The following is a 13,436-nucleotide window of genomic DNA, read 5'->3' as shown; positions in this document are numbered from 1 at the left end:
ACATCTTATAAGAAATTAATAAACTGGTGTTGGCCCATTAAGCCAATAGCCCTAAACAAAGCGCCCTAGTAAATCTCTATCCAATGGCAGTGGAAGGAGTTGGGGAAATAGTGCAATGCGTCTTGATTTTTTCTAAAGTCATTACATTTATGGCTTCTTTATATGTGACCTTAACAAACAGCCTATGACATGTGTAAGTGCTCTCCGTGTGGTGATTCCTGCACTTAAGCGCCGGGCGCGAGCTGTAGGGATGAAAAATGTGGTCATTTTGCAATAGCAAATGATAGTGGTATTAGTCCTTGACAGGTCCAAACCTTGGACTTTATCGCATGTAAAAGATGAAATACAGGTTACGTCTCCACAATTTTTTCACATAAAATATATTTATGATTTAGAGAAAAACAGGGTGACTCAACATCACTAAACTTGTCCGGCGAAAATAATTTAGTACACGTTTTTCACGGTCCGAATACACCTTGCTATCAATCTGCTTAACTAGTCCCATATGCTGAATTGATTTTCTAATTCTCCAAGGGGGTAGAAGGTGGGGTATAGGGATTGTTCTTTGACTATAGGTATTGATGGATTAGCCATTATTTTCTCTTTTGGGCCATCACTGAAGGGGTTAAATAGGAACGTTTGACTAAGGACGGGGAACGGCTGATGTATTTCAGATGCACCGTAGGATAGAAGGCTATAAGTTAGTAACTTCTAGGTTGTGAAGCAAGGCTGCGGAGTTGGTTGGTCAAAGCGTTGACTCCAACTCCTCCATTATTCCACGGTCCAACTCTGACTCTTTCATAAATGACTGATAGCCGGGGTCAGACAGAAGTAGTAAAGATCCTCTAATTCCTAAAAAAACTAGTAACAAATTATATACTCTATTATAAACTATACTATATAGTATCAATAATTGTATAATATAATTAAAAATATTTGATTATTTTATATTAAAGCTGGCGTCGGACATTTTTTTCTGATTCTTAGCTGAATTCTGACCAAACAACACCAACTCTAACTCCACAGCCCTAGTTTGGCACTGTCTTCAGCTCTCTCATTCCATTAATAATTGTATGATATAATTGAAAATTAATTAGTCATTTTATTTTGAAGCCAAGTAACTTTTTATGATAAATTCCACCAAATATTGACACCCAACTCCAGCTCCACAGCCCTTGTTGTATGGGTTTAACCCCCTAATAGTCACATTAAAATTCAAAAATCCCTTCCAAGATTGTCACTGTTTTTTATTGCAGATTTTTAATTTGTGACTCAAATAAAAATTCCCGCATGTGCATTATAAGGGTTAGTTCACACGGGGCAAGCAGATTTTGATGTGGAATCCACCTCAAAATCCACTCCTCCATTGACTTCAATGGGAGCCACTCACTTATTTTTTCCGCTAGCTAGTAGAGGAAAAAAGAAGCGAGTTGCGCTATCTTGCCGCGGATGCTGCACCTGAATCAGCCATGGCGTCCGCAGCACGATGCTCCAGCCCATTCATTTGGGCCCAATCCATCACGGAATACTGCGACGAGATGCCGGTGCACTGCATCAGCATCCCATCACAGCAGCCGCAATGGAATATGTACACGCGGAACCCCATGTGAACTAGCCCTAACCCTTTACACCTATCACATTTTAGCCTTAAACCAGTAGCAACTTACCCCTCTCTGCCTTCCCGCGTTCAGAACTTTTTATATTTTATTTCAATGTAGTTTTATGATACTTTGTATTCTGTGGGTCCATAAGACTTGATTATTTTTTTGAGTTTGAGAGGCAAGATGATCAAAAGACATCAATTCTGGCATCTGAGTTTTAAGGTTTATGGCGATCATGTAGAATAAATAACATAATAATTTTATTTGCAGGCTTGTTATGGATGTGGTGATATCAATTACTGTATGTGTTTTTCTTGGGAGGGTTATTCTTTTTCATTAACAAGTGGGAAAAAGTTGTATTTTTTTACTTTTTTTATGTAAAACAACTTACTATTGACTGCAGCATATCAAGGGTTAAATGGCAAGTATGTTTCTCATTGATCATGGGGAGTGACATCATGAGCAAAAGTGTTATTCACTTACATGGCAATGAGCGACACACAAGCCGCTAGACAAACTATTCAGTTGAATTGCCTGGTGTTTCCTGCATTCTTTTGAATTGCAGGGCCCACCCAACAATTCATATGAATAGCTAGTAGTTCATGCCTCATTCCCATCTCATCACTTCTTTGAGACACTGACTATGATCATTTTACCTTCAGTCACATTGAATGTATGGCACTGACCTAACTTTATTGTGAACACTAGTAACCACGATCACATAGCTAATACAGGAATTCCTATGTATCTTCAGGAGTCGCTACATTACCTTTATTTTTGAGGCACGGTACCTCCCAAATGTGCCATAATTATGAACTGCAGTTTCAGGAAGTATAATATATCCAATAGAAATTGTATTTCTAGTAGACCTCTAGTTTCTATTCAGTTCCTGTAGAAGAAATAAGACTTCTATTGATGAGTATAATTTTTTTTTCGTTTCATACTGTTAACCATTTGGTGTTTTTGTTTTGCAGGTTCCCAGGATGATTTGTCCTACATTGGATTCATTGGACTAAATTATTATTTTTTAAAACAGTTTGTGTGTGTTTAATAGATTATTCCAGTCTTAGTAGTGGACAGCTTTCATATTGACAGTTGTCCATTACTTAGATGAAGTATTGTATTAATAAAAGACCACTAGAAGTATTGGGAAGAGCCAGGTACTATCCAGTACCCATCCTTCTTAAATGATGATCAGGTATTGTGATAGCAGGCTGGTATTATCACTGTTAGAACAGCCAAAAACATTGGCCTTTTTACATTGGTGATGCTGGTTTGGATAGCTATGAAAACGGGGGGCTTGCTTTTTTAAATACATAAATAAAATTTTTTAAAAATCCTTTTTTTCATAAGCAACCAGATACAATAAGCAGCAGACTAACATAAACCGGGTGGGAAGGCCTATGATTTTTGGCCCTTAGTCTAATAATACCAGGCTGTGGCCACCCCAATCGCTTCATTTGGTTGGGTTCTGCATGGCACCCAGCTCTTTCTGATGCCCCTGGTGGTGGTGGGAACACACGTAAGAAAGTTATTTATTATTGAAAATAAACTCAACAAATCCAATGGAGCCCAAATGATTCTGGGCACCTGAAAAACAGAAGCACAAGAAAAGAGAGCAGCATAAAATTCTTCTTTCTTCTCTGGGGCCTGAATAAAAACTAGAGGTCATTGACCCAGAGGATATGTGACAAATAGCTGACCAGTGATCACTAGAACACGAATACTGAGCCCCCAACTCCTTCTCACTACACAACTACAATAAGAAATAGTGTGAATTGAGTGGTGGTCAAACATGCATGGTGACATTAAAAATGTATGGGACTGATGAAAACATAGAAGATAGCTGTTTGCTCACTGGATTGACTGGAGTGGCAGGGAGGACTGCTCTATTAAAAAGTATCCTCATTGTAATAAGAAGCACTAGTGATTGGTAGGGTTCCTGGCATTTTTTACAGGATAGGTGATACATGTCCATTGTCGGAACACTACTTTATTGCTTAGATTTGTTCTTTGTTGGAAAATGCATGGCATTTCCATGCCTGGATGTAAAGAGTTCTTAAAAGAAAATAGTTTATAGTGGCCTCTGAGCCTGGTAAGGAATTTTAAAAGATCACGAAAGAATTCATCAATCCTTCTAAAAGGTCATCCACAAGTGGAGAAAGTTCAAAACAGAAGAAAATTTGCCAAATGAAGGCCATCCTAGGAAACTCAGTGGGGAGTAAAGTTAAAGGAGTTGTACAAAGTCTTCAAATATTGTAAAAATGTATCACTGGACCTGTAGGAATCTCTCACCAGTATCGATGTCCATCTACAATTAGAAGAACGTTGTGCAAATTATATTTTCATTTTTTGTTTTTGAGAGGACAACTTTAGTGGCCAGAAAGACTATTAGTAGGGTTGAGAGATCGCAATCGGGAAAGATCGGATCCTGATCGGCGATTGAGCAAATTTCATGATTGGGATTGGCTGGTAACTGATCGAAAATCAGATTTTAAAAACGATCCTGAAATCTCAAGATTGGCTCAACCCTACTCCATAAACATAAAGTAACTAGGGTTGAGTGATGGGGATCGGGAAAGATCAGATCCCAATCGTCGATCGAGCAAATTTCACGATTACGATAGGGATCGGCTGGAAAATGATCGAAAATCGGATTTTAAAAACAATCCTGAAATCTCAAGATCAGCTCAACTCTAACTATTAGGTTAAGTCTAAAGTTTGTCAATGAGCATTTAAGCAAACATCAGGACTTCTGTAACAAAGTTCTTAGGATAGTCAAGGCCGATAGTAATTTGGGCAGTACCAGAAGACTAAAGATGGCATTTTGTCAGAAGAAAAAGATACAAGGTGTGAAGTCCACTGCAATCTCTTTATTGTGTCATAGGGTGACTGAGGATAATGTGAGGGTATCTATCAGAAGATTGAAGCTCAGTTGAAAATGGATTGGGAAAAAAGACAATGACCCTAAGCATGCCCCTTATTCTACTCAATCTGATAAAGAAGGTATGGAAAGTTCTTGAACAGAAAAGTCAAGAGCACTGGCCATAGCATGTTAGCCAGTGATAGGATGAGTGGCCATGGCCTGGGAGGAACCAGGAGAAACTGAGATTGATAAGGGACCCATGAAGCATCAGAATGGAAGTGGACATGGATTGGTGATCGGAGTATGACCTCTTTTTTATTTTTGTAAGCCCTAAAGAATCTTAAAAATGACTTAAAACCCCATTAAAAGTGGGTTGACACCTGCACCCAACCTCCGCTTAGTGGTTTTCTGTCTTCTGCCCAAGAAGATGGGCAGGAGACAGTTACCCGGCAGTCAGTGTCTGCCCATGAGCGCCCATGAGAGTCTTCTGGTCTCCACGGCCAAACCGGTTTTTTTTTTTGTCCTGTTAAAAAAACATGTTTCACCACGGACAGGCACAAAACGCTCACGGGCGGTCACTTTGCAAAAACATTCAAGTGAATGGGTTTGAAAACTGACTGCCGGGTTCCGTCTTCTGTCCAGTTTCTCGGGCAGAAGATGGATGTAATAAGATGTGTAACTGACCACCATAGCCAGTAATCCCAGTAAGTGATGCCTTCTCTATGTCATAGAGTCACACAACTTTTGGTGACAGCTAAAATTCTTATACATTTCTATAACAAGAGCATGATCAAAATGTATTGCAAAAAGTATTTATGTGTTTACCGCTATAAAAGTTGTATGTTTTCCAGAATTTTTTTTTTCAGAACAAGAAATGACCTTACACCACTTAGATTTGAAGAAATTGTTCTTGAGCTGTCAAAGAAAAGACGTTGTCAGTCAAGGCCTTAAAAGCTGCTTCGGTCCCCTATCATAATTATTAATAGCCTGTCAAGCCTCAGAAAAGTTTAGCAATGTGGCTAATTGCCATTCCATCTACAAAAGGCATAAAAGTATGAAATAAAGTTTTATAAATATAACAATAATAAAGCAATAAAAAATATTATAAAATATATAATACTAAATAATAATAATATAATATAAAAAAGGTGTTAAAAAAACGCAAAAGAAAAAAGGGTCTAAAATCTAAGATGAAAATAATGTTACTAATAAAATTACAAATTTAAAATAAGAAAGCAATAATAGATATAATAAATTAATACATGATGATAATAATAATAATTAATAAAATTTAAAACTTTTACTAAAAATACCACAAAAGCAAAAATAGTACAAAATCTAAGATGGAAAAAATGTTACCAATAAAATTACAAAATAAAAATAATAAAGCAGTAATAGGTATGATAAACTAAGACAAAATAATAATAATAATAATAATAAATTAGAGATGAGCGAATAGTAAAATATTCGATATTCGTTTCGAATAGCCCCTCAATATTTGACTATTCGAACGAATATTGAACCCCATTATAGTCTATGGGGAAAAATGCTCGTTTCAGGGGATCTCACTCTTCGACTCAGGAGAGTCACCAAGTCCACTATGACACCCCAGGAAATGATGCCAACACCCTGGGATATAACTGGGACAGTAGGGGAAGCATGTCTGGGGGCATCTAACAAGCCCAAGTCACTGTATTATGTTGGGATCCCTGTCAGCTTGCGATATGAGCGAGCTGACTTTTTCCCATAGGAATGCATTGACCAGCGTTGATTGGCCGAATGCCATACAGAGTACAGCATTCGGCCAATCAACTCTGGTTCTGCCGGAGGCTCATCTGTGAAGAAGCGGAGTTTAAGATCGGATCAGAATGGAGACTGCTGTGGACTGATCTTGTACTCTGCCTCATCCGACAGAACCAGCGTTGATTGGCCGAATGCCGTACTCTGTATGGCATTTGGCCAATCAACGCTGGTCAATGCATTCCTATGCCGAGATGTAGCCGTGCTGGTCGTCCGCTTAACCTGACTACTCCGGAGATGCAGCCAAGCTGAGTGCATGGCCAGCATTGCTACACCGGAGATGAAGCAAAACTGGCCGTGCACTCAGCTCGACTACTCCAGAGATTCAGCCAAGCTGAGCGCACGGCCAGCACTGCTGCACCAGAGAATCGCTGCTACACCGGAGAACCGCTGAAACCTGCTGCACACTCAGCTCTGCTGCATCAGAGATGTAGCAGAGCTGAGTGTACGCTGAACCCTGCTGCACACTTAGCTCTGCTACATCTCTGCCGGAGGAGGCGGAGTCTAAGATCGGTCCACAGCAGTCTCCATTGTGATCCAATCTTAGACTCCGCCTCCTCACAGACGAGCCTCCGGCAGAACCAGCGTTGATTGACCGAATGCTGTACTCTGTATGGCATTCGGCCAATCAACGCTGGTCAATGCATTCCTATGGGAAAAAGTCAGCTCCCGCATATCACAAGCTGACAGGGATCCCGACCAGATAGAGCCCCAAAGATCTGGGTGAGTGACATTCCCCCCTAAATAAAGGTAATCCCTAGCTAACCCTGCCTGTACATCTATCCCTGATTCACAGTCACATAGTTCACAGTCTCAAATTAACCGAATGTTAAATCCACTATTCGTATAAATTGGAGGTCACCTGATTTAGCCAGCCAATTACTTTTTCCGATTTTTTTCCGATGCCTCCGTTGTCGTAGTTCCTGTCCCACCTCCTCTGCACAGTTATTGGTGCAAAAAGAGGTCCAGGGAAGGTGGGAGGGGAATACGAATTTTTAGTGCGTTTGCCTCATGGTATTCGATTGGAATAATAATAATAATTATAATAATAATAATAATAAAAAAAAATGTATTTAAAAAAAATACCACTAAAGTCTAAGATGAAAATAAGGTTACTAATAAAATTACAAAATAAAAATAATACATCAATAATAAATATAATAAATTAATACAAAATAATAATAATAATAATAATAATAATAATAATAAAAATGATATATTATAAAAAAAAATACCACAAAAGCTAAAATACTCAAAAAAATCTAAATGAAAATATTTGCCTAAAAGCAATTAAAATGATAAATTAGAAACAATAACAACAACAATATGAAATTTCTATTTGTGCTATTTGCAGTATGTCTCCAAATCTTAGCTGCTCCCCCCCCCCCCCAAAAAAAAAAAAAAAATCTGCATAATGTCAGTGGTGATCTTTGTTATGGAAGTGCTGACTTTGTAGTCCAATGCGAACACTTGCTGAGTGTAAATTTCACAGGCAGGCGATAAGATCAAAGGGAATCAGTGGGTAATGAGAGCGGAGTAGCCAGTTTTTTAATTGAATTAAAACCTAGGTGACACCGGTGCAGACACCTGTCCAATTACAGACAAGCCTAGGTGTTTACCGTTGCTGTACAAGCGATTTGAAGATGACAGAATTCTTTCCGCCCACAGATTAACATAATGAAGGAGAACAGATTACAGTGGATGTCAGCCAAACAGCGACATTGGCAGCTTAGGAAAGAGAAGTAGATTGTTGAAATATGTAAATAAAAATGGTACACACTCCGTTATCCGCCAGTTGACCTTTTTGTACTTGTTAGTAAGATATGAACAGGTTTGCATTTATAAATGTCAAATTATAGCACCCCCGTTATGTGTATGGTGATGTCCTTTAATGCGATAGGACGTCATGGATGTATATATTAGGCCAAGAGTGGGGAAAAATTTGGACTTTATAGAATTTTTCAGAAAAAAATTATACAAGAGAAATAAAAAGAGAGACAGTATCTATCTATCTATCTATGTATCTATCTATCTCCTATCTATCTATTTATCTATCTATCTATCTATCTATCTATCTATCTATCTATCTATCTCATATTTATCTATCTATCTATCTATGTATCTATCTATCTCCTATCTATCTATTTATCTATCTATCTATCTATCTATCTATCTATCTATCTCATATTTATCTATCTATCTATCTATGGAAATATATTTTGTATATTATCTACCTATCTGTCTTTCGATATGGTGCCAAGAACCAGTTAAGAGAATCATCTGATTACATAGTTGCCAACCAGTAAGGGTATGTTCACATGGCGGAAAATGAATCTCGTGTGTGAACATACCGCTTGGTTAGCCGCGACAGAATGCCGATGCATTGCACCAGCATTTTACTCCGGATTAGGCCCGAAAGAATGGCTGCACCATAGATGCTGTGACTGACTCAGCCGCGGAAAAAAGAAGCAAGCGGCTCCCATTGAAGTCAATGGAAGCTGTTTTGGCAGGCGAATTTTGAGTCAGATTCCGCATCAAAATCCATTGCCAAAAAACTCTACAATATATGAACTAGCCCTTATACCCCCAGGGATTGCCCCAAATCAACCATGACTGCAACTTTTAGGTGCGGGTTGTGTAACCTCCGCACCTTTTAAGTCTGGGACAAAATAAATTTTCTTGGATTGGTACAAAAAAATATAGACATTGTTGCTGTGACCGGTTGCAAACAGACGTGATACATTCCTGAGAAAGTAATGCTGTTTGTTTCAGTACAGTTAGTCTTGCTACAAACAAAATGGACGGTCATAGGCTTTCTGCTCCAGACCAGGACTCAGGAAGGGCGGGGGCTAGAGAAAAAAATTCCCACTGTGCCGTAATCAGTGTTGGGGTATCTATTTCAGTACGTAAAGAGTTGGAGATTGGGCAGGTGGTGAAAGGTCCTCTTTAAATTGACCTGAGTTGTAATACCAAAACAGACCATGAACAAGAGGGGCACTGTTCTCAAATAAAGAGAGTCAATATTACAGTGCAACTAGACCTAAACCCTATTCAAAAAGTTGAAGCAAAGTAGCATGTGCTACATTATGCGTTTTCGTTCAAGTATTTACCGGTACAGTCTTCAGTTTTATTTTCCTCACTTCACACACATAGCCGGGCGGCCGCGTGGAGGCAGCTTGTCGCTTTATTACTTTCACGAACCAAAACTTCTGAGCACCAGTCGCATTTTTTTAAAATTTCCAAGGTGAATTGGGTTATTTTTCAGGCTGTAAATTTCAGTGACATTTTCCGCTCTTTCATGTTGGAGTCGTTGCCGGTAGGAATTAAAAAAAAAAAAAATCAAAAATCTCAAACATTCTAAAAACTGGATCAGAAAAGAATCTTCTCCAAGAAAATGTAACAACATAAAATAATGTAACAAGCGAGAATAAAACACATAGCGGAAAGACTCACATTCTACAGTCACGCCAACTGATCCCCCACATACCTGGAACTAAGAAGTGCAATGTGAATTTACAGTTATACTATACGTTAAAAAGTATGTGACCCCTTCATCACCCTGCTATCTCATAAATTTTTATTTTAAGGTAACAGTTCATATGGACCCAGGGTTTAGTATCATTTAGTATCACTTGTATCGTTGCCCCCGTTCCCATTCTTTCTGTAGCAACTCCTGGTTTGGGTCAAAAAAACGCAGACAAATCTGCAACAAAAAAAAGCAGCTTTTCAGTAACGTGGGGCCTTAACCTAATGGGACACTAAACTCTCAGTCCATACGGACCTGTGGGTGGTTTTGTGTCCCAAATCACTCCGAGTTCCCTTTAGCTGGTTTAAAGTGTACCTCCGATTATAAAAGAACGTTTCGTAAATGAATAGAACAGGTGAATGTAAGAAACTTTGTAATATATCCAATCACACACATAGAAGTCTATGGAGAGCCTATCGAGAGGAGGAGGCCATTGTCCGCTAGGAAGTGATTTATTGCCTTGTTCTGTACAGTGGTAGAGCATTATCTTACTAATATATAGTAGTGCTCTAAGAGCTCCCTCACTCACAGTGTAGCAGAGCTTAGCAGCGGCAGTGTGTCTTTTCCAACAGCCACCATCTCCACTTGGCCTCTCCATAGACTTCTATGTTAAAAGTAACTCAGCCTAATGATTGGAAATAGACGCATTTAACTTTAAAAAAAATATGTTACAAAGTTTCTTATATTCCCTTCTACAATTTTTCTGGTGACAGTAACCTATCTATCTGCAGGGCTGGGGTGATATGCTGGTACTAGTGACAGTAACCTATCTATCTGCAGGGCTGGGGTGATATGCTGGGTCTGGTGACAGTAACCTATCTATCTGCAGGACTGGGGTGATATACTGGGTCTGGTGACAGTAACCTATCTATCTGCAGGGCTGGGGTGATATGCTGGGTCTGGTGACAGTAACCTATCTATCTGCAGGGCTGGGGTGATATGCTGGGTCTGGTGACAGTAACCTATCTATTTGCAGGGCTGGGGTGATATGCTGGGTCTGGTGACAATAACCTATCTAGCTGCAGGGCTGGGGTGATATGCTGGTTCTGGTGACACTAATCTATCTATCTGCAGGACTGGGGTGATATACTGGTTCTGGTGACACTAACCCATCTATCTGCAGGACTGGGGTGATATGCTGGTTCTGGTGACAGTAACCTATCTATCTGCAGGGCTGGGGTGATATGCTGGGTCTGGTGACAGTAACCTATCTATCTGCAGGGCTGGGGTGATATGCTGGGTCTGGTGACAGTAACCTATCTATTTGCAGGGCTGGGGTGATATGCTGGGTCTGGTGACAATAACCTATCTAGCTGCAGGGCTGGGGTGATATGCTGGGTCTGGTGACAGTAACCTATCTATCTGCAGGGCTGGGGTGATATGCTGGGTCTGGTGACAATAACCTATCTATCTGCAGGGCTGGGGTGATATGCTGGGTCTGGTGACACTAACCTATCTATCTGCAGGGCTGGGGTGATATGCTGGTTCTGGTGACAGTAACCTATCTATCTGCAGGGCTGGGGTGATATGCTGGTTCTAGTGACACTGACCTATCTATCTGCAGGACTGGGGTGATATGCTGGTTCTGGTGACACTAACCTATCTATCTGCAGGGCGGGGGTGATATACTGGGGTCTGGTGGCACTAACCTATCTATCTGCAGGGCTGGGGTGATATGCTGGGTCTGGTGGCACTAACCTATCTATCTGCAGGGCTGGGGTGATATGCTGGGTCTGGTGACAGTAACCTATCTATCTGCAGGGCTGGGGTGATATACTGGGGTCTGGTGGCACTAACCTATCTATCTGCAGGGCTGGGGTGATATGCTGGTTCTGGTGACAGTAACCTATCTATCTGCAGGGCTGGGGTGATATACTGGGGTCTGGTGGCACTAACCTATCTATCTGCAGGGCTGGGGTGATATGCTGGTTCTGGTGACAGTAACCTATCTATCTGCAGGGCTGGGGTGATATACTGGGGTCTGGTGGCACTAACCTATCTATCTGCAGGGCTGGGGTGATATGCTGGGTCTGGTGACAGTAACCTATCTATCTGCAGGGCTGGGGTGATATGCTGTTTCTGGTGACAGTAACCTATCTATCTGCAGGACTGGGGTGATATGCTGTTTCTGGTGACAGTAACCTATCTATCTGCAGGGCTGGGGTGATATGCTGGGTCTGGTAATACACTCCCTTTAAGGACTTGCATATTCTTGTTGATGTATGCACTGTCTTACTGTATACCCCCGCACCATCTACCATGTTCCTTCCAGTCCCGGTTATACTCTTAGCACATTTTCTTGTCTGCTTTCTCCTCAGGCACCCTGACAGGCTTAGTGCCCTTTACAGAATACGTGGTAACGTTATCCGTGTGCACTTTATCAGGATGTAGTGAGAACTCCCATGTTCTGAACATCACCACTCTCCAAGAAGGTAAAGTAATTCCAGAGGTCTTGACTTCCTCCTTCGAGTCATGAATAATAAAACAGAAGATCTAAATGCTGCCCGGCCATTTGCTGGGGAACCAGAACCTAATTTGATGACAGAGTGCATTGCCAGAGCGTAATTGCTTCATTTTTTTGGGGGGTGCGAAAATGAATCAAACTCCATACCCTTTAATGACATGCATCTTTAATAGCTGTAATGCAGATTAATGGGCTTTTTAATTGCTGTTACATTGTTCATGCAAGAGCCTTGTCATTAATACGAAGCATCTGAAAGATTAATGAAAGCTTCCTCGCTTTACTATGGCTGAGAAGTAAATCTACAGACAGTCTGACTAAAAAGAATTGATTGTATGGCACAGTATGAAATCCACTATCAAATGTCCGCTTTCTATGGTCTCTTTTAAGTGCTAAAGACTGGTACGGGCAACAATTATTTCAACTTAGTGGCGCTACCAAATGCCAATTGGAAGCGGAATTAATCATTGTAGCATGTGCGCTATTAATCAGATCACGTCGCGTCCTGTCTGTGGCTGCCAACCACAAGTTCCTTAAAATGAATAAGGTTCTGTTCACACTGCGACAGAAGCAGCTCCTCCGCCAGAAGCCCAGCAGACACCAGGGTTGGACCTCGACAGACTACCATGGTATATTAGATGCTACTGGTGACCATCATGACTGATACAGGACTGCGTTGTGGTTTCCGACAAAGATGCGAACACAGCCTTAAAGGGAATGTACTAAAAGAAAATTAAGTTTTTATGTTAAGAATATTTTTTAACAATCTTATTGTTCAAAATTTTCCATATCACTATATATATATATATATATATATATATATATATATATATATATATATATATTAATAATAAAAATAATAATGATATTTTTCAAAGTATTATATCCTGCAATTCTCACTCTGGCCACTAAGCCTAATAGATTGGGATTCGTCAAATAAATATATATATATATTTATATGCATATTTATATCTAATATTATTATTAGTAGTAGTAATACTACTACTACTACTACTACTAATAATAATAATAATGTATTTTTTTAAGTATTAAATTAATGCAATGCAATATTCACTGTGACCACTAAGCCTAATAGATTGGGACTCGTCATATATATATTTAATAATAATTGATAATAATGTATTTTTTTAAAGTATTAAATCAATGCAATGCAATATTCAC

General features: G+C 39.8%; 1 protein-coding gene across 1 annotated transcript in view; it reads left to right on the top strand.

Moving 5' to 3' along the window:
- The window catches only part of USH2A (usherin), a 514,207-nt gene that overhangs the window by 236,622 nt on the left and 264,149 nt on the right, over positions 1-13,436 (top strand). The window contains exon 31 of the mRNA XM_075267084.1: positions 12,112-12,225. Coding sequence (XP_075123185.1) covers positions 12,112-12,225 — 114 coding nt within the window. The remainder of the gene's footprint in view (positions 1-12,111; positions 12,226-13,436) is intronic.

The sequence above is a fragment of the Leptodactylus fuscus genome, chromosome 3 (genome assembly GCF_031893055.1).
Source record: "Leptodactylus fuscus isolate aLepFus1 chromosome 3, aLepFus1.hap2, whole genome shotgun sequence".
Taxonomy (NCBI): domain Eukaryota; kingdom Metazoa; phylum Chordata; class Amphibia; order Anura; family Leptodactylidae; genus Leptodactylus; species Leptodactylus fuscus.
This window is presented reverse-complemented; position numbering and strand designations above follow the sequence as displayed.